Source organism: Neofelis nebulosa, chromosome 6 (assembly GCF_028018385.1).
Source record: "Neofelis nebulosa isolate mNeoNeb1 chromosome 6, mNeoNeb1.pri, whole genome shotgun sequence".
Lineage (NCBI taxonomy): Eukaryota > Metazoa > Chordata > Mammalia > Carnivora > Felidae > Neofelis > Neofelis nebulosa.
The window spans coordinates 40640599-40667659 of record NC_080787.1 but is presented as its reverse complement, the minus strand read 5'-3'; the positions used below and the strand labels follow the sequence as shown (position 1 = coordinate 40667659).

Sequence of the window (27061 nt, the reverse complement as noted above, 5' to 3'; positions counted from 1 at the left end):
CCTCCAGTTATCTTATGGGAAATGTAGACTTAGTCAAGAGCTATGCGTTAAAAAAATCATTTAAATTACAAGGGGACCAGGAATGCATGTATCAAGGGAATAGCGCCAAGTCTGGGGAGGCAAGAAAGACTTCCTTAGAAAAGGACATTTAAACTGAAAATGAAAAGATGGGGGGCAAGGGTTGACTTCGCAAAGATGGAGGGGAACACACGGAGCATCCCTCTGACAACAGTAATGCTCACATAATTCCAAATAGCCATAATCAAAACAATGATCTGTCTGCCAAATATCACTTCCACCTTCAGACTAAGTGATGCACAGGAAATACTAGGATAATAACATCCTGATAAGAAAGTGAATTAACACCAGTGTACTATGGGTAAAAAGAAAGACACACACACAGAAAGAGACAGAGACAGAGAAATCAAAAAGAAAATGGTGCTGCCATCTGTCTGTACAGTATTACCATTTGTCAAATCATTTTCTGTCTGTTTTGACTCTTTCACTGGTCTCATGAGGTAAAGTCTCACTGGTATGATCCAACATTAGAGAGACGTGGGGCTATATAGCAAAGCTGGGCCCAAACCAGATGCACTGGCTCTCATGGGAGCATTCCCGAAGGATCCCTAACATGAGCCATGAGCCCTCCCTGAACTCAAAGGAAATGGCTTCTAGTCCAGGCTGCCCTGCCCTTTAGGAGAGCACCATTGTCAGGAATAGAGGAAAAGGAAGCAGCAGGAGCACTCCGGAGGAAAAATGAGAACTTTGAGGATCTGCTACCCTTTGATAATTTCACTTCTAGAAATCCTTGCAGCATGCAGAATTAAATATTATTTGTTCCCTTTCCAATAACATCTATGAAATCAACTTCAGATATATTACCCAGCTGGAGGAAAAATCATGTGAAATAATTTCATTTCCTTATTGGAAGACTTTCTGCTTCAAAAAATCCAATGAGAAATATCATACTATATTTCAAATTTTTACCAATCTATTTAATGGCAATTTAAAGATTAATGTTTATAAGTCTTAAAGTTTATGGAGGAGAGATTTCCAAAAATATCTTATTTGAAATTGTATTTTCAAATACAAAGTTATCCCACCTAGAAACTATACTGCTTAATGCACTATAAATACCTTTGAAGAAGCTGAAGGGCCTGCTGAGAAGACAAGATTTTTCCAAAAGTACTGTTCATAAATGCCTGTATTTGTATCTAAAAGAAAATATTAATATTCAATTGATTTGGGGCATTAGGGAGAGATTATTTTTGTTTAGCAACAATTAATGATTTTCCTATAGAATCAAAATTGCCTTAAACATACCTACCATCTAAGCATCTAGAATTGCACTGTCCAGTATGGTGGCCACATGTGGCTCCTGAGCACTTGAAATGTGACTACTTGGAAGTGAGATGTGCTCTGAGAGTAAAATACACACTAGATTTTAAAGACTTAACACACCTACACACAAAAAATATATAAAATATCTCAATGGTTTTTATCTTAATTTTTTTTTTATTTTATCATTTTTGAGAGAGAGAACAAAAGCAAGGGAATGGTAGAGAGAGGGGGGGATGGAAGATCCAAAGTGGGCTCTGTGCTGACAGCAGTGAGCCCAATATGGGGCCAGAACTCATGAACCATGAGATCATGTCCTAAGCTGAAGTCAGACACTCAACTGACTGAGTCGCCCAGGTTCCCCTCAAAGATTTTTACCTTGGTGACATGTTAAAATGGTAATATTTTGAATTCTGTTGGGTTGGGAAAAGTGTATTATCAAAATTAATTTCACTTGCTTCTTTGAACTATTATTCATATGGCTGCTAGAAAAATTAAAATTACCTATGAGGTTTGTTTGCATTTTCTGCTCATTATTTATGGGATATGACTGACCTAGAGATGAGTAAAGTTGCAAGATACAAAATCAATGCACAGAAATCTGTTGCATTCCTGTATACCAATAATGAAGCAGCAGACAGTGAAATTAAGAAAACAATCCCATTTATAATTGTACCCAAACCAATAAAATATCTATGAATAAATTTAATCAAAGAAGTGAAAGACTTGTACCCTGAAAATTATAAAACACTGATGAAAGAAATTGAAGACTATGCAAAGAAATGGAAAGACATTCCATGCTCATGAATTAGAAGAAATATTGTTAAAATGTCTATACTACCCAAAGCAATCTCCAAATTTAATTCAATCCCTATCAAAAGACCAAGAGCATTTTTCACAGAGCTAGAACAAACAACCTTTAAGTTTGTATGGAACCACAAACAAAAACAAAAACAAAAACAAAAACCTGAATAGGCAAAGCAATCTTAAAAAAGAAAAAACTGGAGGTATCACAATTCCAGATTTCAAGTTATATTACAAAGAGGGAGTAATGAAAACATATGGTACTGGCATAAAAATAGACACATAGAACAATGGAATAGAACAGAAAACCCAGAAATAAACCCACAACTATAAGGTCAATTAATCTTTGACAAAGGGAGAATGAATATACAATGTGAAAATGACAGTCTCTTCAACAAATGGTGTTGGGAAAACTGGGCAGCAGGATGTACGATGAAACTGGGCCACTTTCTTTCACCATACACAAAAATAAACTCAAAATGGATTAAAGACCTAAATGTGAGACCTGAAACCATAAAAATCCTTGAAGAAAGTACAGGCAATAATCTCTCTGATATTGGCTGTAGTAATATTTTTCTACATATGTCTCTTGAGGCAAGGGAAATAAAAACAAAAGTAAACTATTGGGACTACGTCAAACTAAAAAACTTCTGCCCAGCGAAGGAAACCATCAACAAAACTAAAAGGTAATCCACTGAATAGGAGAAGATACTTGCAAAATGGCATATCCAATAAAAGGTTAGTATCCATAATATATGAAGAACTGATCCAAAAACAAATAATCCAGTTAAAAAATGGGCAGAGGTCATGAACATTTCTCCAAAGAAAACATCTAGATGGCCAACAGATACATGAAAAGATGCTCAACATCACACATCATCAGGAAAATGCAAATCAAAATCACAATGAGCTATCACCCCACACCTGTCAGAATGGCTAAAATCAAAAACACAAGAAATAACAAGTGCTGGCCAGGATGTGGAGAAAGGAGAACTATCTTGCACTGTTGCTGAATGCAAATTGGTATAGCCATTGTAGAAAATTCATGAAGGTTCCTTAAAAAATTAAAAATACTACTACCCTATGATCCAGTAATCACACTACTGGGTATTTACCCCCCAAAATACAAAAGCTCTAATCCAAAAAGATACATTCACCCCTATCTTTATGACAGCATTATTTACAACAGTCAAACTATGAAAGCAGCCCTAGTGTCCATCAATAGATGAATGGATAAAGAAGATGTGGTATATACACAATGAAACATTATTCGGCCATAAAAAAGAGTGAAATCTTGCCATTTGCAACAATATGAATGGAGTTAGAGAGTATGATTCTGAGCAAAATAAGTCAATCAGAGAAAGACAAACACCCATATGATTCCGCTCATATGTGGAATTTAATAAACATAACAAATGAGTAAAGGAAAAAAAAAACAAACAGAGAGACAAACCAAGAAACAGACTCTTCACTATAGCGAACTGATGGTTACCAGAGGGGAGGTGGGTGAGAGGATGGGGGAAATAGATGATGGGGATTAAAGAGTACGCTTATCATTGATGAAAAATAATAATCTCTCTGACATTGGTTGTAGTAATATTTTCCTAGATATGTCTCCTGAGGCAAGGGAAATAAAAACAAAAGTAAACTATTGGGACTACATCAAACTAAAAAGTTTCTGCCCAGTGAAGGAAACAATCAACAAAACTAAAAGGCTAAATAAGGGGCGCCTGGGTGGCTCAGTCGGTTAGGCGGCTGACTTCGGCTCAGGTCATGATCTCACGGTCAGTGAGTTCAAGCCCTGCGTCAGGCTCTGTGCTGACAGCTCAGAGCCTGGAGCCTGCTTCAGATTCTGTGTCTCCCTCTCTCTGACCCTCCCTCATTCATGCTCTGTCTCTCTCTGTCTCAAAAATAAATAAACGTTGAAAAAAAATTAAAAAAAAATAATAAAATAAAAGGCTAAATAAACTAAATAAACTAATAAAACTAAAAATAAATAAATCATAAAAATAAGCAATAATTTTTTTCAAAACCCACAAATTCCCATTGCTATAAAGATGCAACTCCTAAAGCATTTTGGGAGCAAACTCCACCCTGCCCAACTAGACAAACAGTATAAACAATAACTAAAATATATCTTAAATATCAAACAGTCTAACTTTCAAAAACTGAAAGGCAATCTATGCCAAAAAGAAAGGATGTTGTTAGAATTTTAGGGTCATTCTTATTTATATTGCCCAGATTACCTTAATATAGTTTTTAAAGAATCTTTAAAAAATAAATGAGGAAAATATATATAATTTTTTTCACCATGATGGCAAGAATTTCAGGTTCAGAAAGTGGACAGAGTATATTCCTGTCCCTCTCTGTATCTCCAGGACATTCTACAGCAAGAAGAGACCATTCCCTGGGGCTAAGCCTAGGTTTACAGTACTTCATGATAAGAGAGTAACTGAGGTCATGTAAGCCCAAAAGGTGGAAGAGAAATATGTTGTGGTCCCACCGGACATATTTTTTTTAAGTACCCTTCATCCTTCTGCTACCCCATAAGCTATGACAAACAGGATGAGGTCTTTTTTAGAGCTGTGCTCTAAGCTGCAGACAGAATGTGGCCATAAAGTGCAAGGCCACGTCTGGGAGGGCAATCAATCTTCCTAATCTGTCCTCAAATCTTTTCACATTTAAAACAAACAATAAGGATGACACATCTTCTCTTAGACGGGAAAATCGACATGGGCTCCTCGGCATAACAATAATGGTAACAATGGAATACAAATTCTGACGCAAACTAGACATGAACCCCAGCTACAATAGCCTTTTGGGCTTCTGTTATTCGTTGATATCTTTTTACTGAATATGCTCATTTCTCATTTATTTTGAGGAAAATATTTTGTGGACTGGTTTAAAAATTATTCACACTGGCAAATAGTTTTGATCAATTACACAAGAGTAACTTATATAGTAGATATGTAAATTCCAGTACTATTACATTTCAGCTTTACTAAAGTAAAAGTACGTATAATTACTTACCTCTAAACCATTGATTTTTGTCATGAACTCTGAGAAATCTGTATCAAATTCTGTCCTTCTTGGATCCAGAATGTCATACTGTTTTTTCTTAACGCCTTGATATATACTTTTGAATTTTATTGCCATAATATCTATTCCCTCTATGGTGGAATTACTCAAGGCTGAATATGTCTGCACAATCGTTATCATTTCTGTAATCTTAAAAAGAGAAGTGTTATTTTAGAAATGGGGTATTAGCACCCTTCCCTAGAATAAGCTCTTAATAAATCATTGATTTAAGAAACAAACCAAGGGGTGACTGGCCAGCTCAGTTGGGGAGAATGAAACTCTGGATCTCCAGGTTGTGAGTTTGAGCCCCATGTTGGGTGTAGAGATTACTTAAAAATGAAATCTCTTAAAAAATAAATAAAAATTTAAAAATAAAAAAACCCAATAAACAGGCCCTAGAATCATTTACCTAAAACCAGCCAGAGGAGATAAACTAGAAGACAAATCTCTGTCACCAATCATTACTACCCTTAGACTATTTTATCATGTCTAGAGAGAGTTTACTACCTTTCTCAGATTTTGATCACTTTGTCTTTCAAGAGGGGGAAGAAAAGAATTTGAGTAAAAGCTCTTACAGATGTCTGAATAATTTTATCTTTTTGCTCTTGAGAATTTTCTGAAAATCATTTTGCTTGGATCACTAGATTAAAAAGCTTTACCATTCTGGAGTGCTTGGGTGACTTGGTCGGTTGAGCATCTGACTTTGCCTCAGGTCATGATCTCATGGTTCGTGGGTGTGAGCCCCATGTCGGGCTCTGTGCTGACAGCTCGGAGCCTGGAGCCTGCTTCAGATTCTGTGTCTCCCTCTTTCTCTCCGCAACCCCACCCCTCCACCCCCTCCTGCCCCTTCCCCGGGCGCTTGTGCCCTCTCTGTCTCTCTGTCACTCTCTCTCAAAAATAAATAAACATTTTAAAATTTTTAATTAATTAATTAATTAATTAAAATCCTTTACCATTCTTCTTGGCCCTCACCACAATTCTGAAATGTCAGACTAGCAGAAATCCACATCTGTTTTCCCTTTCACCTGCATTCAAGCAACAGAAGTCCCAAGAAGGCTAAAGACAACTGCAGTCAGTTCTGACCCCTGAAGAGCCTTGGGAAACCCTCAAAATGAACTTTACTGCACAAATGGCTGTTTCCATCTCGATGTACCAACACCACCACTTAACCAAAACAAAACAAAACAACAACAACAAAAAACAACAGTGCTTCACATCTACAGGCTACTCAGTTATTTAACCTTCATCAATGATTCCCCACTTTGATTCCTGCTTTGGAGAATAATGCTCAAAGCTCTCCAGGGCAGACCCATCGGTCCAAGGCCAAACAAAATGAACCTGTTTTCAGGGGATTCCTCCAAATACTACACACCATGAAGACAACAGTACTGGTCCTCCTACCCAGCCAGCAGAATTCACATAAATTCCCTCCACCTGGCAACCCAGATGACCATTTTCAGAGCAACTGTACCTCTTACACCACTATTTCTGTGCACTTCCAAACACCACTGTCATCCTAGAAGCCAGCCGAAACCTGGAGGAAATACGAACCCCCTGTAATTTGCAACACACTGTATATGCTCTATGTAAAGGTGAGAAATACCTGGCTCTCCAACACATACAGTCCACTTACCTTAAAAAACAAAACAAACTTTAAAAAACAGACCAAGGAACTCAAACGACCCACTTGCTGTGTTCTTCTAGGCTGCTGAGACTGCCTGCTATCCCTTACTGTGCCAGCTGGTCCCAAGGGCCAGAGACTAGGATGGAATTCTTGTCACTAACACATCCTCCATTTTGTCCATGGGTGGATGAGGGGCCAAAAGCAGAGACAGCAGTCAATCCCATGCTTGGCCTTTCCAACTTAGCCAGTGTGCCTCCTACCCCCAACACCACATAGCAGCAATATGAAAGCCAGTCATGGTGATCAGCCATGACCATACCCCGGCTTGTTTGTCCTCCTCTTGGCTTTTTCACCAACTCACTCTTTATCAGCTTTTGACCCCTCAGTATTGACATCCAACTTGTGATCCCTTCTCTGCTCACCAACCTTGGCATCTTTCCCAGTTCTCAACTTGCTATGACTGCCTCATCTCAATGTCCCCCTACCCTACCTACTAGCTCCAGTTCCTTAAATCTACCCCCAGAACTACCAGCTTCCCATCCCATCTCTTCTTTCCCACAAATGTTCAGGGTGAGAAGCAAACAAAACTAAAGACAGGGCTCTGGGAAACATCAACATTCACCAAAATTTACATGGCAGGAAGAGGAAAAGGAAGCAAAGGATACTGTACTTCCTTAGTTCTGGCTCCTTAGGACAGACTAACACTAATGCCCCATCAACTCTCCATCTACCAAAAGAAGGTGCAACCTAGTGACACACTAGAACTTTCCTCATTTGTTCCTTAAACATTTCTGCCCAAGTCTGAGGTCTCAGTTCTCCAACCCCAACCTCAGTCCTGTCTGTCCTGTGACTTTGGTACTTGTTCATCCTGACATCTGAATCTCAGCTTTCCTTAATAGGCTCTGAGTTAGCTTGCCTTTCTGACTCCCCTCTTCTACTATTTTAGAGTTCAGAGAGGTAGCCCAACAGTGGTTGCTACTGTGCCCCACTCATCAGGGGAAGCCCATCCAGGCAGCTCAGTAACCAATCACCTCTGGAAAAACATGCAAAACCCTGCCACACTTCAGGGTAAGTTTTATAGCCCCAGCTTTGCAAATCTGGATACCAATATCCACCAGTTACACATGGGAGCAATGCCAATCATCTAAGGCATTCTTAGTACAGGGGTATTGGGATAACCTAGCAATCGGGATGCACTTTAGGTGAGGTCTCTGGGCAGGGGGGGTGGAGGGGCGGGTGGCATTAGCTCTGGTGCTGAGCCCTTGTGGCATGAAATTGTGTCCTTAAGATTAGAGGCACAGCATCTCTAGAGGTAGAGTAGGGTAAGGAGCTAGTGCAGCTGGCCATTACCGCCCACTCCCTTCAGCATCAGGAATATTTGGGCTGCTACTTCATGAATGGATGCCCATTAAGCCCAGCATTAGATCTGCCACCAAAGATCTTTACTGCTAATAGGCTAATCATTAAGGTCTAGCCCTGAAACTCTACCAAGTATAGAATTATACCCAAGTTGACAGGGGTCCTAGCTCCTAGAAAAACTAAGGATAAAGAAATCTCTATTGTTCACAAAACATCTTCATATAATAGTTTCCTACCTATGGTTCCAAAATCACAAACAACAACAACAACAAATACATTTCATAAATTTGACTTTATCAAAATGAACAACTATTGTGCTTCAAAGGACACCATCAAGAAAGTGAAACGATAACTCACAAATTGGGAGAAAATATTTGCAAATAATAACTGATAAGGGACCTATACCCAGAATACATAAAGAACTCTTACAACTCAGCAATCAAAATACAAAAAACCAAATTAAAAATGTGCAAAGGATTTGAATATAAATTTCTCCCAAGAAAAATTATAAATAAGCGAATTAAAAGATGTTCTAACATCATTAGTCTTCAGCAAAATGCAAGTGAAAACCACAATGAAACAGATATTACTTCACAGCCCCTAGTTTGTCTAAATTCAAAAAGGTAGACAATAATAATGTTGACAAGGATGTAGAGAAATCAAAACCCTCATACATTGCTGATGAAAATGTGAAGTGATATAGCTGTTTTGAAAAATACCTTGGCAGTTTCTCAAAAAGTTACCGTGTGGCCCAGAAATTCCAATTCTATGTATACACTCAAGAGAAACAACAACATATATCCACACAAAAACATGTACACAAGTGTTCACAGCAGGATTATTTGTAATAGCCAAAAAGTGAAAACAACCCAAATGTCCATCAACTAATGAGTAAATAAAATGTAGCAACCATACAATGCTATATTATTCAGCAATAAAATATAATGCTACAACATGGATGAACCTTGAAAACATTATTGTAAGTGAAAGAAGCCACTCACAAAAGACCACATATTATATGATTTCATTTATATGAAATTTCCAGAATAGGCAAATCTATAGAAACAGAAAGTAGATTAATGGTTGCTTAGGGGTAGGTAGAGAGGAAAATAGGGTGTGTCAGGTAATGGGCAGGGTTTCTTTCAGAGGAAACAAAAATATTTTAAAATTATATTTGGTAATGGTTGCACAACCCTGTGAATATATTAGAAAATACTGACTTGTACACTTTGAATGGGTGAATTCTACTGTATGTGAATTATATCTCAATAAAGCTGCTAAAAAAACCAGCCCCACACAAATATGTATTAAAGACTCTACTCGATAACTTGGTTCTCTACATCATCCATACTTTCTTATCCGGGCTGGATCAGGAGGTTACAAATGAAAACTAGGCATCCAGACATGTCCAGGAGATGCCCTTCAAGCTGTGTAATGCCCTCACTGATTTCCAAAAAATGATGAACAGAATCCTAAGCATTACCAGGACATAGGGAATTGGCAAACTGGTGGGGGAGGGGAAAGGATATCTACATGAGATCTTTATAAACGTTTCAAAAGCTGAGTCTGAGAAGCCTCTGGTATTGGCTTCCCTATACCCCCTGAAAAAATACCACTCCTCCCCAGCTAGTGCTAATACATAAATCAAAGGTGCAGAAGTGTTTGACTCGTGTCTGCCCAGCAAAGGCATCACCCACATAGTGTTTAACTATACCCCATTTTTAACTGGTCTAGAAGGATGTGCCTATACATCCAGATATTATACAACTACTGGGTTCTGCCAGGTATTGCAGGTATTTCACCACACACTTTTCCTCAGCCTAATACAATCATTAGACACAGAGTTTTCTAAGGTCAAGGTCTATAAATAGAGGTAGAATTGAGGTCTTGAGAGAGGTGAAAGTGTGCAATAGCTTTGCCGTCATCAGGAATGAAAAATAAGTTATATCAAAATGTGATCTGTAAGTAATCTGTAAGTAATAGGAGATGATTCATATCAATAGTGAGACAAGAGATCCAGGTCAGTAATTCCCAGTAGTGCTCCATAAAGTATGAAATAACCAGAAAGGGTTGGGGCGGGGGGAGGGGGGGGGGGGCGGGGGGGGGCGCGAAGTGACTGCATAATGGTTACCTTCTCCAGTCTTTTGCAGAAAGCTTCAAATTTTCCAAATATATACATTTCTGAAACCTCAAAAGATTTTTCTCCTGAGGACTCTAAAATCTGTTTCCTTGTCTTATGAAAAGATGTCTGATATTCCTTGAATAGGAAAATGCAATCCTATGAGAAAATTAAAAGAAGGTATGATGAGAGTTTGTTCAGGAGTCAGAAATTCAAGAATCTGTCCTCACATGGTGCTGATGGCATCAGCTCCTCAACAGGAGCTGTTGCTGTTACCATTAAAATTCAAGTTCTCTGGGGCGCCTGGGTGGCGCAGTCGGTTAAGCGTCCGACTTCAGCCAGGTCACGATCTCGCGGTCTGTGAGTTCGAGCCCCGCGTCGGGCTCCGGGCTGATGGCTCGGAGCCTGGAGCCTGTTTCCGATTCTGTGTCTCCCTCTCTCTCTGCCCCTCCCCCGTTCATGCTCTGTCTCTCTCTGTCCCAAAAATAAATAAAAAACATTGAAAAAAAAATTAAAAATAAATAAATAAATAAATAAAATAAAATAAAATAAAATTCAAGTTCTCCGCCTACCTACTGAAAAGCCTGGGATTGTGAAAATAGTTTCTTTTAATTTACAACATACTTTCACTTTCTTCATTCGCACTGTTTCCCTTATTTCCTGTCATCAGAGTGTGCCATACACTGTTTGTACATTCCCATGGCTAGTTAGAACTCCTGGGAGGGCAGAAATTATCTCTCAATTCTATTTATCACTCATCTACCTATCTATCAGTTAGTATCTATTGTTCATCAACATTCTTTACATACAGGTATGTAAAACATTAAAACTCTGCAAAACTAACTTATCATCCAGCCACCATTTCTCTACAAGGAGATCCTAAAAACTTTGATGAGTGCATTGCTGAAATCCTAGTGGTATTTGACCTTAACTACCACACTGGCCAGTTCAACCAGGCTGGTGAACCTTTTTAAATGTAAAAGAGGATGTGGTCCTTAGGGTCCAGTAGGAATTCTTTGTCACATCACACTAACATTCCCAAAAAAAACAAACCAATTAAAAAAATATAATGTTGGGGTGCCTGGGTGGCTCAGTTAAGCGCCCACTCAGCTCAGGTCATGATCTCATGGTCTGTGGGTTTGAGCCCTGTGTCGGGCTCTGTGCTGACAGCTCAGAGCCTGCAGCCTGCTTTGGATTCGGCGTCTCCCTCTCTCTCTGCCCCTCCCCGCTTGTTCTCTCTCTCTCTCTCTCTCTCTCTCAAAAATAAACATTAAAAAATAATAATAATGTCAAACTTTCCCAAAAAACTAAAAATAGAACTACCCTATGACCCAGCAATTGCACTACTAGGCATTTATCCAAGGAATTCAGGTGTGTTGTTTTAAAGGGACACATGCACCCCCATGTTTATAGCAGTACTATCAACAATAGGCCAAGTATGGAAAGAGCCCAAATGTCCATCGATGGATGAATGGATAAAGAAAATGTGGTAAATATATATATATATACAATGGAGTCTTACTCGGCAATCAAAAAGAATGAAATCTTGCCATTTGCAACTATGTGGATGGAACTGGAGAGTATGATGCTAAGTGAAATTAGTCAGAGAAAGACAAAAATCATATGACTTCACTCATATGAAGACTTTAAGAGAAAAACAGATGAACATAAGGGAAGAGAAACAAGAATAATATAAAAACAGGGAGGGGGACAAAACAGAAGAGACTCATAAATATGGAAAACTGAGGGTTGTTGGAGCAGTTGTGGGAGGGGGGATGGGCTAAATGGGTAAGGGGCATTAAGGAATCTACTCCTGAAATCATTGCTTCGCTATATGCTAACTAATTTGGATGTAAATTTTAAAAAATAAAAAATAAAGTTAAATTACAAAAAAAAAAAAAAAAAACTTTTCCAAAGGCACCCACAGCCAGTCCAATTTTTATCACAATGCCATCTCTCTGGTTCTGGCTCTTCCATCTCCCTCCTTGCAAACAAGGCCTCTTGCCATTATATTGGGCCCACTTGGATAATCCAGGATAATCTCCCTGTCCAAAAGTCAGCTGATTAGCAACCCTAATTCCATCTGTAACCTTAGTCCCCCCACACCTTGCCATATAATAGATTCACATGTTCTGGGGATTAGGACATAGACATCTTTGGGGGGCCATTATTCTGTCTACCACAGTCACTAAATCAGAATTTCTGTGAGTGAGACTCAGGAATCTATATTTTTAAAAACTTCCTGGGTGACTGCTATAAACATTCAGATTTATGAGTAAGTGATATTATACTTCTAACTATGACACATCTTGCCTCTTCTATCTCAATCTCCAAAACAACATAACTGCTCCTTTCAAGGTCACTGATTATTTTTCATTCACCCAATAAGTTTATCAGTGCCTACCATGTGTTAGGAACTCCTTGAGATGCTGGGAATACTGATAAGACCTCTAACCCTCATGGAATATACCATCTAACAGCAATTACTTTATATTACTTCCCCTTCACCAATCAGTCTCTTCATGTTGGACAAAGGAGGTAAAAGGATTTAAATAGACACTTCTCCAAAGAAGATATATAAATGGCCAATAAGCACATAAAAAGATGCTCAACTATAACTAGCCATTAAAGAAATGCAAATCAAAACCACAATGAGATACTACTTCATACCCATTAGGATAGCTATTGTCAACAAAATAGACAATAACAAGCATTGGCAAGGATGTGGAGAAAGGGGAACCCTCCCGCATTGCTGAAGGCAATGTCAGATAGTGTAACCACTGTGGAAAACAGCTTGATGGTTCCTCAAAAAGTTAAACATAAAATTACCATATGGCCTAGCAATTCCAGTTCTAAGTATTACCCAAAAGAATTGGAAGCAAAGACTCAAACAGATAATTGCACACCAATGTTTGCAGCAGAATTACTCACAATGGAAAAATGGTTGGTAGCAATACAGATGTCTATCAACACATGAATGGATTTTAAAAAACGGGGTATATCCATACAATGGAACATTAACTTACATTAGCCATAAAAAGGACTGATATTCTGACACACGCCACAAATGACAGAACTTGAAAATGTCACGCTAAATGAAATAAGCCAGGCACAAAAGGACAAATAGTGTATAGTTCCACTTAAATGAGATACCTAGCATAGGCAAATTCATAGAGACAGAAAATAGAATACAGGTTACCAGGGCTTGTGGAGGGGACAGATGGGGGAGTTATTGTTCAGTGGATACAGAGTTTCAGTTTGGGATGATGCAAAAGTTCCGGAAATGGATGGTCCTGATGGATGCACAATATTGGGGATGTACTTAATGCCATTGAACCATATACCTCAAAATGGTTAAAATGGTCAATTTTATGTTCTGTGTATTTTACCACAATTTTAAAACTTGAGTTGTAAAAAAAGAAAATAATTTTTAAATCTTCCCATAAAGAAAATGTCCAGCCCAGGTGACTTATTAGATGAGTTCTATCAGATCTTTTTTTGTACAATATTTTCTGTTTGATTTTCTAAATGCACACACAACAAAGATTATCATCAGGTCATGTCACAGCTGTACTTGTACTCAGTACTTGCCCTTGAGCGTCTTCCTCTGCTTTTACTGTCTCAACAAGTCCCTTATATTATTTCAGGTTGTTTTTCTTCTGTCTTGCGAGGCACTGCTTCTGCTATTTTTTCCCTATTTTTCAGGGCTATTAGATATGTTTTCAAAGCTTGTTGCAAAAGCTTCTGTTCTTCTGTTGTCCAAAAGGTGAAATCTGTGCATGGACTTTCAAATTGTTCCAAAGGTGGTATACTGTCAGCTTGAGGCATGACTCCCTGTGGTGTGCTGTCTTTTTGATGCAGGTCATGATTTTGGAGACTCTTTTTTTTACCAACTCCATAAAAAGAGTGTGTGTTCATTTAATTGGCAACAGCTTCCTATGCTACTGTGATTTATAAGAAATACACAGATTTGGTCATTCAGGTGACCAAAATACATTTCTCATATAAATTTGGTCTTCATCCATGGTTCCTGGCTCACATCTCCCAAAAACCTTGCAATTTCACAAATTACAAGAACAGTGGGAGTATTTTTGTTATAAGATTTGGTCTCTTGTCCTCGGTTCTTGAAATTGCTTTCGAGCCATAAAGGTGAAATGGGTGTTTTGTTATTCATAACAAGCCCCTTTCCACCACAACTGGGTTTACATCATGAAGTGACTTCTGGAAGCACTAAGGGTGGGGGCTGGTTGCCAGGGGAATGAACCAGGAATGTCTTACCCCCAATTCCGGGGAGGGGGGAGGGCTGCAAGTTGAATCAACTACCAATGGCCAAGGAGTGGATCAGTCATGCCTATATAATGCAATGAAACCTCCATAAAAAAACCAAAAGGAGGGGGTTCCAGTTGGTGAACACATGGAGATCTGAGGAGAGTGGCAGACTCCAAGAGGGAATGGAAGCTCTAAGCCCTTTCCCCATACCTTGCCCTGTGTACCTCTTCCATCTGCCTGTTCCTGAGTTATATCCTTCTATAATAAACCAGTAATCTAGCAAGTAAAATGTTTTCTCTGAGTTCTGTGAACCACTCTAGCAAATTACTGAAACTCAAGGTGGGGAGTGTCATTGGAACCTCCAATCTACAGCCAGTTGACAACCTGGACTTGCTACTGGCATCTGAAGCCCCACTCTTGTGGGCTTTAACCTGTGGGATGTGATGCTATGGTCTGGGTAGATACGTCAAAATGGAGTTAAACTGTAGGACACCCAGCTGGTGTCCAAGAATTGCTTGTTGGTTTGGGGAACTCCACCCCCCCCCAACACGCACACACACACAATTTCCCATCTTGAATTTGTTCCAGCAAGGAAGAAGTTCACAGCTTTAATTAGTAATTGCAGGTCACTTCTCTTCTGACCGGTTTTTACTGCCATTTCCACCTTCGACAGTTGATTTGTCTGCATTCCTAGATGCTTGCCGCATACAAGGCCTTAGCTTCCTCCTTCTCTTTTGTAATTTGCTCTTTTGCTTCTACCATCTGTTTTATCAGAGAAGCCATTCCTGTTTCTTTTGTAGATGCTGATGCATTTCATTTAAATACATAAGCTTGGGGGTGCCTGGGTGGCGCAGTCGGTTAAGCGTCTGACTTCAGCCAGGTCACGATCTTGCGGTCTGTGAGTTCGAGCCCCGCGTCGGGCTCTGGGCTGATGGCTCAGAGCCTGGAGCCTGTTTCCGATTCTGTGTCTCCCTCTCTCTCTGCCCCTCCCCCGTTCATGCTCTGTCTCTCTCTGTCCCAAAAATAAAAAAAAATAAAAATAAATAAATAAATAAATAAATACATAAGCTTGCTAGTTGGAACCTATCTCAAAGTTTTTCCACTTCTTCCTTCCCTCTAACCTGCTCCATCTCATTATTAGAAATGTGATTCCAGGTCTTCCATGAATTATGAAGTTTTTGCCTTTCCCTTTTAATGGCTTTTTTTCCCCTGGGTATCCTTCCCTTCTTTGCCAATAACCTCCTCTCCTTTCTCCTGAGCTCTCCAAGCAGCTTCTGCTTCAGCCCATCTTTGTTTTTCCTCAGTTTTGGACTCCTTCTGTTTTCCTTCTGCTTGTGCTTTCTTCTCTGCTCCTTTCTTGGCTTTTTTTCTTTTAAAAAAATTGTTTTACCCTTGCATCACAGCTATATATACATTATCAAGTAATGTTCTCATTCAATTCAGTTCTTTTTTTTTCTTGATGTCCTGTTGCTCTGTCATGCTTCTCAATCCATCTCCTCTCATTGTGACATCCTGCTTCTTTATTTAAATACAAAAATCCTCTCCAGGAGTAAAACTTATACCAGAGGAATAAAATGTCTCTCCATCTTCAAATGGTGAATTCATATCACCAAGTTTATGAGCTTTTTTATTCTTTATCTAGAATTCCTGTCAAGCCTTGGGGAAAACACTCTGAAGAACTTGTCCTTTGCTTCACTTTTATTTATTTTTTTAATATAAGTTGTTTTCAAGTTGGCTAACACACTGTGCATACAGTGTGCTCTTAGTTTTAGGGGTAGATTCCCATGATTCATCACTTACATAAAACACCCAGTGCTCATCCCCACAAGTGCCCTCCTCAATGCACTTTTAGAAGTAACTGAATTATGAAAAGTAAGCTGTGTTAGATTCTCTTATTTTCACTGGATCAGACATTTCATAAGCTTTCATAATGCAAGTAGTTATGAAGTAGCCATGATTTCCTTCTTTTACTGTTTCTTCAGCTGCTTTCAGTGATATTTTAACACCATTTTTTATGAGCAGCTTTGGTCTATCTCTGTGTAACTCTGTCTTACGTGGCCAAATCCAAGAACCACATAATGATCCTGGTTCTTCCCGTGTTTGGGATCAAGTATTTTCAGCGTAAGAAACCACCCTAGGGGCGCCTGGGTGGCTCAGTCGGTTAAGCGTCCGACTTCGGCTCAGGTCACGATCTCGCGGTCCGTGGGTTCGAGCCCCGCGTCGGGCTCTGTGCTGACCGCTCAGAGCCTGGAGCCTGTTTCGGATTCTGTGTCTCCCTCTCTCTCTGACCCTCCCCCATTCATGCTCTGTCTCTCTCTGTCTCAAAAATAAATAAACGTTAAAAATTAAAAAAAAAAAAAAACACCCTAATGAGGCAGGTCAGGTCTAAGGACTCAAAGACAGGGTCCTACAGGACTAGTTAAGAGGGTCCTTGGCTTCATGCAGTATAGAAATCAAACATGAACCAGCAGGAAGTGGGAGAAAAGTTTTTTGAAGACATAGAGAGAGCAGATACGAAGAGCCATCTGGGAGACTTGAAAAGGAAAGGAGCTTGAGTCTCATCTTTGCTTGGGGTCTCAGTTTTTTGCTGGCACTTGTGACCTGGTGCATGTGTTCTCTTAGGCATCCAGGAACTGAGCAGAACAAGGGCAGGATCCAGGTGTCCTTCATATCACTCACTCCCTGAATGAGTCTTGGCATCCAGATGTCTAGTGCCAGTCGTCTAGAATAGGCACATGGTGGCTCTGCCCGGGTCATTCCTTAGATGTCATCTATTGTGCTGGAAGACTCCAAAGATATCATTATCTCTCTGTCCCTCAGGAGGAGGACATATGCTATTTGCATTACAAGGCATGTGAGGAGTGGGGTGCCGGTGCGGGTCCTAGCAAGAAAAGAAGCTGGAAAAGAAGTAAAGGGGGGAAAAAACCAGTTTTTTCTCTCATGGGGTCCCTTGGGTTTCCCTGTCTCAATAAGTGTAGTTCTTCAATTTCTGTTCCCTGTCATCACTGGTTCCAGAGGTCAGAAAATGGTGACGGCAGTGCTTAGGGAAAGCCCTGTGAGTGCAGCGGTTTACTTCCCATTTGGAGAGCACTGAGCATCCTGTAGCCCTGCCTCCCAGGCCCAACCTTGTGCCTTGGTTCCATAAAGTCCACAGAACAGCACATGAAGACAGCCAATAACAACTTCTGGATGAAGCCTTCCTGCTGTGCTCATTTCCTGCACACTTTAAAACACAGATCCTTTTAATTCTTTACAAACTTGTCCAGAGAATAGAAGAGGGAGGCATACTATCTTCCCCTCCTCCATCTCCACTCATTCTGAGACTTTAGTGCCAAAAATACTGACAAGGACAGTATGAGAAAGGAAATTTGCAGGCTGTCTATCTCTCATGAATATAGTTGCAAAAACTGTAGCAAACAAAATTGTAGCAACCCAAATTTGAAAGTTTTTTTTTTTTAATTATACCATGACCAGGAAAGTCTCATTTTAGAAAACCTAAAGATGTCATCCATCACACTAACAGACTGAGGAAAAGAATCTAATAAGCATCACAATAAATATCTGCAGAAATTTCTTTTTTAAAACCCATTCATAACTTTAAAAAATATCTCCTAGTACTAAAACTAGGAACAGAACTTCCTTAATCTAGTCAAAGATGTATCTAAAACCTATGAATGCATCAGGTTTGCAATGCAGAATGCAAAATGGGGAAATGTCTGAAATATCCTCTTCCAGAAGATGATCAAGACCAGAAGCCATCTATCATCTTGATTATTTAAGAATATATGGCAGTCGTCGTCAAAACAAAAAGGCAAGAAAATGAAATTAACAGGAGCTGGAGTGAAAGGCAGGGACCAGAGTATATGATACAGCAAGAAGAGTCTGATGTGGTCAGCCATAGATAAGATGAGGAACAAATTATACCCTAAATGAGCACTAAATATAAAGGAAAGCTGATAATTCTAATGAGGCTCCTTTTATGTTCTCATGCTACTCTGTAAATGTTTTTTCAAAGTTAACATGTTCTGTGAACAAACAAAGTAAACAAAAGTAGGCCAGACAATGAAACCTTTACTTTATGAAAATAAGAGTATTTATACAAACCTGAATTTTCTTTAATACAAGCGGAGTTTCCTGATCCCATACGTGGACAGTTCCTCCATCAGTAATATATGCTTTACATGCTGTCACCATTTGATTTGTTACCTAAAATAAATACAAGTCCAAAATAACTACAGGTAAAGAGAGAAATAAAAGTTAAGATTTTTAAACCATAACCAAAAAAATATGATAAATAGTAAATTTACAAGATGAAACCACAATATAAAAAATAAATACACATTCTAGTGCAAACCAAGAAAATTCAAAATTTTGATGGCATTTAAGTCAATGTCACTGGGGCCATAAATTTCAAAGTCCTCTATATTTTTCTGTTGTTTATCTTTCCTCTAATTAGGATCCAAGTGTGATTCTTCACCATTCTTCAACATGCAAACTAAATTTAAAGTTAACCACATCCCCAAAATAGTGGGAGAAAAAAACCAGTCACTTAAATGGTCAGGAGGTTACACTGAGATGGCAGGTTGACACACAGACATTTTGGAGAATTCCTAAAATATGGAAAGCACATGGGATCAAATTTCCAGAAAGGAGGTGTGGGGGGGAAGACTAGAGGAAACCAGAACCCAGTTCTGGAGAAGGTTACCATGAAGGTGGAACATTTATGGGAAATCTTTGGGTTGGGAGACAATGAGAGGTATCCCTTGTTTATGACGCTGCACATTGAAATTGGAGCAGCTTGTACAGTACGTAACAATGACATATGCTGGCAGGACAAAGCCATGAGTGTGGACTATGCCCCAGGTAGCTTCTGTGCCCCAGGAGGACATGTCAGAGAAAAAGCTCTTGACATTCTGCCTCTGCCCGCACCCCCCCCCACACACACACACAAGAGACAGACTACAAGGAACAGCACAGGAAGGCAAATTAGGAGTTGAAGACAAAAATAGGCAGACAACTAAGAATGACCAAACAATTAAAGAAAATAAACATGGTAACAGAGGCATTAAACTCAACGAAAAGGAAATACAAAAAAAAATATGTAAAATATTTTAAAATATCTTTTATTAACTAAATTAGTTCAGGAGGAAGATATGAGAGTATTTTGCATCACGAAAAGAAAACAACTAGAGAACTTGGAAGTTGAAATTTTTATTATCAAAAAAAAAAAAATGTATTGATGAACTGACTGGCAACTGGGACATAAATGAAGAGCAAATGAGTGAGCTGAAAGGTCAAAGGACAGAAAATGACAAAAAAAAAATTAAGAGAAATGGAAGTTAGATTCAAGGGGAGAGAATAAATTGAACAGGTAGGTAAGGAATAGTCAAAATCAAAACAAGGAAATTTCTCAGGAATGGAGACAAAAGTCTTTGGATTGAAATAATCCAGCAAATACAGAACAAGATAAATGTAAAAAGAAACACATCACTTTGAAATTTTAGAAGTTCAAGGATAGAGAAAAAAATCCTAAAAGCTTCTTGAAAGAATAAGATAGGTTGCCTACAAAGGAAAAATAATCAGATTAGCATCTAATTTCTCATGAACAGTCCTGGATAGGAGACAACAACATCTTCAAGTTTCCAGAAGAAAATTATGTTGAAATTGGAATCCCAGTCAAACTAACATTTGAGTGGCAGGACAAAATGAAGCTATTTTCACACATGCAGGAATTCAGGAGGTTCACCACACACAGACTCTCTCTCTGAAAGAACCATTTGAGAATACTTTTCACCCAAAGAAATAATGAATCCAAGATGGAGGAAGATATGGAAATCACCAAACAGAGGTGATCAAAGAAACTAGCAACGCTTAGATTTCAGTCGGAATACATGTGGATTCAAAATGTTAACAAAATATTAGGCAAAATAGTTTCAAAATATTAACAAAAATAGGGGTGCCTGGGTGGCTCAGTTGCTTAGGCAACCGACTTCAGCTCAGGTCATCATCTCACGGTTCATGGGTTCCAGCCCCGCATCGGGCTCTCTGCTGATAGCTCAGAGCCTGGAGCCTGCTACAGATTCTGTGTCTCCCCTTCTCTCTGCCCCTGACACTCTGCATCTGTCTCTCAATAATAAATAAATGTTAAAAAAATTTTTTTTAAATATTAGCAAAAATACAAAATGAGAAATCTCAGCGTGGGACATACATAACAAGAAAGAGAGAGACAAGGGATGGGGAAAAATCCTAAACTTCTTGCCTTGTTTGGGAAATAGATGATGATTAAATCTATTCATTTGCTTGTTAAAAGAAATGTGACTGTTACTTTATATATTTATGTTCTGCTTGAATCACAAAGAAATTCTATTCATGTGTTTCGTGGATGATTTTTCAAGTTACTTAAGTGATGAACCATATGTCATCAGAGGAAGATTTTACACAAACTACAGGGCCACCGGGAGAGGCTAAAGACACATTGTTAATAGTGGACACAATTCTTAGGTCCTGAGGAAACTATCTGAACAGAATAAATTAGAAAAGCACCAGCTACATTTAAACAAAAAACCTGAGGGCTTACCTCTAACAAAAAGAGGGTACACCTTCAATTCAGTACAACTAACCAGTCAACACCTTTCATTTCTTGTCCACTGGAAGTATTGAAATCCATTACTTGGAGAGGCACCCAAACTTCCCAGTTCCCTTCTCTGGCCCCGAGGGAAAGTATTATTAACTTTTTTACAGGGTGACATGTGTGATTTCTTCCTTGGAAACTTACTTTGATAAACAACGAGGTCATTCTCTCTGAGGTATTATAATACCGTGACACACCGTGAATCATTCTGATGGCATTAATCAAATTTTGTATTCCATGTGCCATGGAAACCTAAAATTGAAATATATTAAGGGAAGTCTGTCATATATTTATATTTTTAATAAACAATATTCTATAAAATTCAAAACTCTAAACATGCATAAAATAAGGCTGAAACTTTGATCTTAAAGTCAACTTTTACTAAATGCAATGTAGTGTCCCAGACTGGATCTTGGAACAGAAAAAGAATATCAGTTTTGACAAATGTACCAAGAAAATGCAAGGTGTTAACGGGAGAAACTTGAAGACGATTCTGTACTGTCATTGTAACTTATCTGTACATCTAACCTTAAACGTTTGTTTAAAAATAAAATTTAAGAGGTGAAAATGATTTTAGGATGAATAGTTCAAGATAATCTATTTAAAGATGAAGAAACTTGATATCTTCAAGGGTAAAGTGACTTGCTTATGGCCAGAAAGCTAGTTTAAAACAGAGATCAGACTAAAACCTATTTCCACTTGTGCAATTCAATTCACCTTTCAGCAAACCTACTAACCCACCAGTTTTGGAGGATATTTGGGAGAAATTCAAATATATAAATTCAAATATAAGGACAGTTCTAGAGGCAGTCACAACAGAGTGGAAGAGATACATGCAAAACAGTGAAACAAGTGGAAAAGCATTCAGCAAAGGGAAACAAGTACAAGAGAGACATAAACCATCACTAATGTATATTGAATGCTTACGATATGCCAGGCACTAGGCAAAGAGCTTCACATATTACCTTAATTTATGCTGACAATGATCATTTAAGGTACATTAGATCATCACATCTGAAACATCACTGATTACAAGATGGCACCAATTCTTTATACATTAGCAAGAAAGGAAAAAAATGCTCAATATGGGAAGTTTTAACTCTCCCGTAAAACTAAGTCACCAACAGGCTAAATGCTCTCTGTAAAGGTAATCATGAAATAAACGAGCCATGGAGAAAATGACAGGAACAAAGATTCCATGTCCAAATCTTGTTCCTTGGGTATGGTGGGAGAATAAACTGTCCTGAAGATTTGTACCACAGGCTGGTTACTTACTCACTGTAGTCTACATTCATACCAATGTTACCAACAAAACAAAACAAAACAAAAAAAAAAAAACAAAAACACTTCAATCGGAAAACTAATAATCTAAGATGGTGTCCAGTCACATCCACAATGATTCCTAAGACTGGACTCTCTTATAAGATGTGCTCTGAGTACAGAGATGTTAAATGTGAGAAAGATAAGTGTCGTAGAACCTAAAAAATAAAGTATTATGATTATTCCCATTGTGCAGATGAGAAAACATAGAAGCAGGGAAGTTAAGTACCTTGTCCCACAGTTGTTACATAACTACAGTTATGTGCCTGAGATTTTGAGACCCTGCTTTTAACTATGACACAAATCAGGATGGAAGAACAGGTCAATGGCTGTTCCATCATCAAGGAGCTTGCCTTTTGTTAGGACAAAACAGAATATATAAAAGATTTCTTTAAATTTTTTTTAACATTTATTTATTTTTGAGACAGAGAGAGACAGAGCATGAACGGGGGAGGGTCAGAGAGAGAGGGAGACACAGAATCTGAAACAGGCTCCAGGCTCTGAGCAGTCAGCACAGAGCCCTAAGCGGGGCTCGAACCCACGGACAGTGAGATCGTGACCTGAGCCGAAGTCGGACGCTTAACCGACTGAGCCACCCAGGCACCCCTAAATGATTTCTTTAATAATGACAAAATAAAACCAGAAATAACTACTGAATAGTGTACTGTATGTCCTAGGCATCAGGTGTTAACTATGGCTTAATTAAATCAATTATTGTATGTGACTTATGTAAATTAACATCATTACTTTGTAGGTAACCTTGTATGTCAGAATTCATATTGTATGTGTTATCTGTATATCAGAAAGAGTCTAATGAAAATAAGCCTTGCAGGAGTCCCTTCCACTCTCAATAAAGCAAGTCTACAAAGTGCCCCTCGCTCCAGTGAAGAAGGCTCAGAGATGGCACCAAATGGGTCCATCAGGAAAATGACCTTCATCTAAATTTAAACATCATTTATTAGAGAAGCTCCTTGAGCACATAGTTCTTACCTATCTGTACACAGCGTTTGACACTTTATATGTAAAATACACGACAGATATGCCAATACCCAGAAAGTGCAATAGCAAGATAATAAAATGAAACATTAAACATAAAATTCATAAAATTTATCAACAAGAAATGGAAGCATGAGTCCTCTGCACTTTTCCTGCTCAAATGTGAGTTACAAGCTAAACTAGTTTGTGAGTTACAAACCAAAGCAATTGCTGTTTGCTATTAATGAGAGTAAAGAAAATGAGGATAAAAAGAATAGTGAATGCATCGAAGACAGTGACTATATGAGGGGGAAGCAATTATATGACAGTATTATTAGTACTTCTTTAATATCAAAGATAATGTTTGAAACATTCCTTCATCAGAGAATATAAAAAGCTCAATAACAACAACAACAACAGCAGCAACAAAATAATAATACTAATGTATATCCATGGCTAGAGCAATCGAATAAAATTTTTTAAATTACTAGGATGAAAAGAACACCAGAACTAAAAGATGTGAAAATTCTATAAATTTAAACAAGTCTTTTGAACCAAGAAGTTGAAATTAGTACACCTAAAAATCTAGAGAGCTTGATAACAATAAAAAGCATTGTACCTTTCTTCCAAGTTTATTTTTTATAATGAAGAGCTTTAAATAATATATAAAAGTACAGAGAATAGTATAATGATCAGTTATATCCATCACTACACTTGACAAAAATTAATGTTTTGTTACATTTGTTTCATCAATATCTACTTGCAGGTAGTCCTCCTAGAATAGACTTTAAATATATGTCTATTTAATATTTGAATCTTCAACTTGTGAATAAGCCCAAATGCATGTGACATGTGATAATTCTGATTTTTCTTAGAAATAGATTTTAAATGCACATGCTATAAAGCTGGGGAATCAAGTCACTGAGCTCCTGAGTGAGCCAAGTAATGGCCATAATTCTCTATTACCAGTTTGGTTTGTTTTACTCATGATCATATGCACACAAACACCTAAAAAGTGATGCAAAATGTTCTAATGTGAAACGGATTTTTAAAAGGTCCCCAGCAGAAGTCCAGTTGCTGGTACTAAAGGTGTAAATAAGCTGTAAATAAAACCCATCATCTCTTTATGGAATCAATTCCAAGACTGCTCCTGGAAGTCTTCCTATTCTCTCTCATGGTGCTTTCTGGTGGAGAATAGATTCCTGCATGGCCGTAAGAACTGTCCTGACCAAGGCTCTCAACTCTACATTTTTCCCTCCTCACCTACATTAAACTCCTTGGTTAACGGAACCATCTTGGAATGGATATGAACCACCCCTATACATATCTATCTTCTCCAAATCCTCTTTCCCTGACTCCAGGATGAAACCAGCATTGACCTTTCCCTAAAAAGTTTGGCCAACCAAACCATATAGCCAATGGCAACATGTATGTGGAGGCTTTGACTATGTCTTCAAAAATTAGAATGGAGAATGCTGAATATGTATATCAGACACTAATATAAATTATTTTGAAAGCATTTTAACTTAGAGAATAACTTGAAGAAGCAGCATGGAGAAGTAGGAACAAAAACAAAGCAAAATGCCAGAGTGCTAGATTCAAATTCAGTCTCATGACTTACAGTTGTAGAAATGCTCAAATTCTATTCTTTGTTTTTAAAATGAGGACTGTTTTGCATACAGAATGAAAATGCATGGAAAGTATATATTACAATGCCCACAGTAAAAGGCCAGGGGTTTTCAAGACTGTGGACACCTTTAAAAACACAATTGCCTGAGGAACTCTCCTGGCTAAACGTGATGCACAAAAGAGGCAACACCCAGCCAAAGTTGGGCAACACTGCCATAAGTTCTCAACAAATATTAGTTTCCTTGACTTCCCCTCTCTACTAAAGAAAGGATAAAATGTACCATGCTCTACATCAGGTTCCCAGAACTTATGGATTTATAACTGGAATTTTATACTCATTGACCAACATCTTTCAATTTCCCCCACTTCCAGCCCTGGCAACTAACGTTCTATGAGTTAGTTACCATGAGTTTGGCTTTTTAAAATTCCACATATAAGTGAGATCACACAGTGTTTGTCTTTCTCTGTTGTACTTACTTCATTTAACATAATGTCCTCAAGGTCCACCCGTGTCACAAATGGCAAGATTTCCATCTTTCATATACATATCCACTTATCCAGTGATAGACACCTAGGTTTTTTCCATATCTTGGTTATTATGAGTAAGTAATACTGTGATGAACATGGGAGTGCAGATATCCTTATTTCATTTACTTTGAAAAGATACTCAGTAGTGGAATTGCTGGATCATATGATAATTCTATTTAATCTTTTGAGGAGTCTCCGTACTGTTTTCCATAGTGACTGCATCAATTTACATTCCCACTAACAGTGGACAAGGGTTCTTTTTTCTCCACATCCTTGTTATCTTGTTTTTTTGATGATAGCCATTCTAATAGCTATGAAGTGATATTACATTGTGGTTTTGATTTGTACTTCCTAATGATTAGTGATGTTGAGCTTCCTTTCACGTTCTCATTGGTTATTGGGATGACTTCTTTGGGAAAATGTCTCTTCAGTTCCTGCCCATTTTTTCCATTATATTGTTTGCTTTTGTTATTGAGTTGTATAAATTCTTACATATTTTGAACATTGATTCCTTATCTGACATATGATTTGCAAATATTCTCTTCCATTCCATAGGTTGCCTTTACATTTTGTTGATACATATATACAAAATATATATATTATATAACATATATTATTATATATATTATATATTATTATATTATATATATTATACATTATATTATATTATACATAATATATATTATAATATTACATATTTGATATAATATCCAAAAAATCATCCCTAAAACCAATGTCAAGAAGTTTTTTCCCCATTCTTTTTTCCAGGAGTTTTATGGTTTCTTGTGTTACAATGAAGTCTTTAACCCATTCCAAGTTAATTTTTGTGAGCAATGTAAGATAGGGGTCTAACTTCATTCTTTTGCATATGATTATTCAGTTTTCCCAATACTATTTATTGAAGAGACTATCCTTTTCTCACTGAGTATTCTTAGCTCCCTTGTCAAAAATTTTTGACCATATATGTGAGGATTTATCTCTCTTGTTTCTGTCTGATTGATGTGTCTATTTTTATGCCAGTACCATAATGCTTTAGTTACTCTAGCTTTGCAGGATAGCTTGAAATCAGGAAGTGCAATGTCTCTAGCTTTATTATTCTTTCTCAGGATTGTTCTGACTAGTGGACATCTTTTGTGGGTACGTACAATATAAATTTCAGGATTTTTTTCCATTATTGCAAAAACTGTCACTGGAAATTTGATAGGGATTGTATGAATATATAGATGGCTTTGGGTAGTGTGGAAATTTTAACAATATTCATTCTTCCAATCCATGAACATGGGATATCTTTCTATTTCTTTTTGTAGTGCTTTGATATCAGGGTAATGCTGGTTGGGCACTCTCTCTTGCTCATTCCTGGATCATTCACCCTAGGGGAAGCAAGTTA

At 38.0% G+C, this 27061-nt stretch overlaps 1 protein-coding gene across 3 annotated transcripts in view; it reads right to left on the bottom strand.

Moving 5' to 3' along the window:
* The window catches only part of DNAH8 (dynein axonemal heavy chain 8), a 335701-nt gene that overhangs the window by 266496 nt on the left and 42144 nt on the right, over positions 1–27061 (bottom strand). For all 3 annotated transcript variants that reach the window (XM_058733804.1, XM_058733802.1, XM_058733803.1), the window contains exons 11-15: positions 21367–21474; positions 18696–18797; positions 10335–10481; positions 5173–5370; positions 1138–1214 (exon numbers count right to left, since the gene is read on the bottom strand). In XM_058733804.1, the coding sequence (XP_058589787.1) occupies positions 1138–1214; positions 5173–5370; positions 10335–10481; positions 18696–18797; positions 21367–21474 (632 nt within the window). The remainder of the gene's footprint in view (positions 1–1137; positions 1215–5172; positions 5371–10334; positions 10482–18695; positions 18798–21366; positions 21475–27061) is intronic.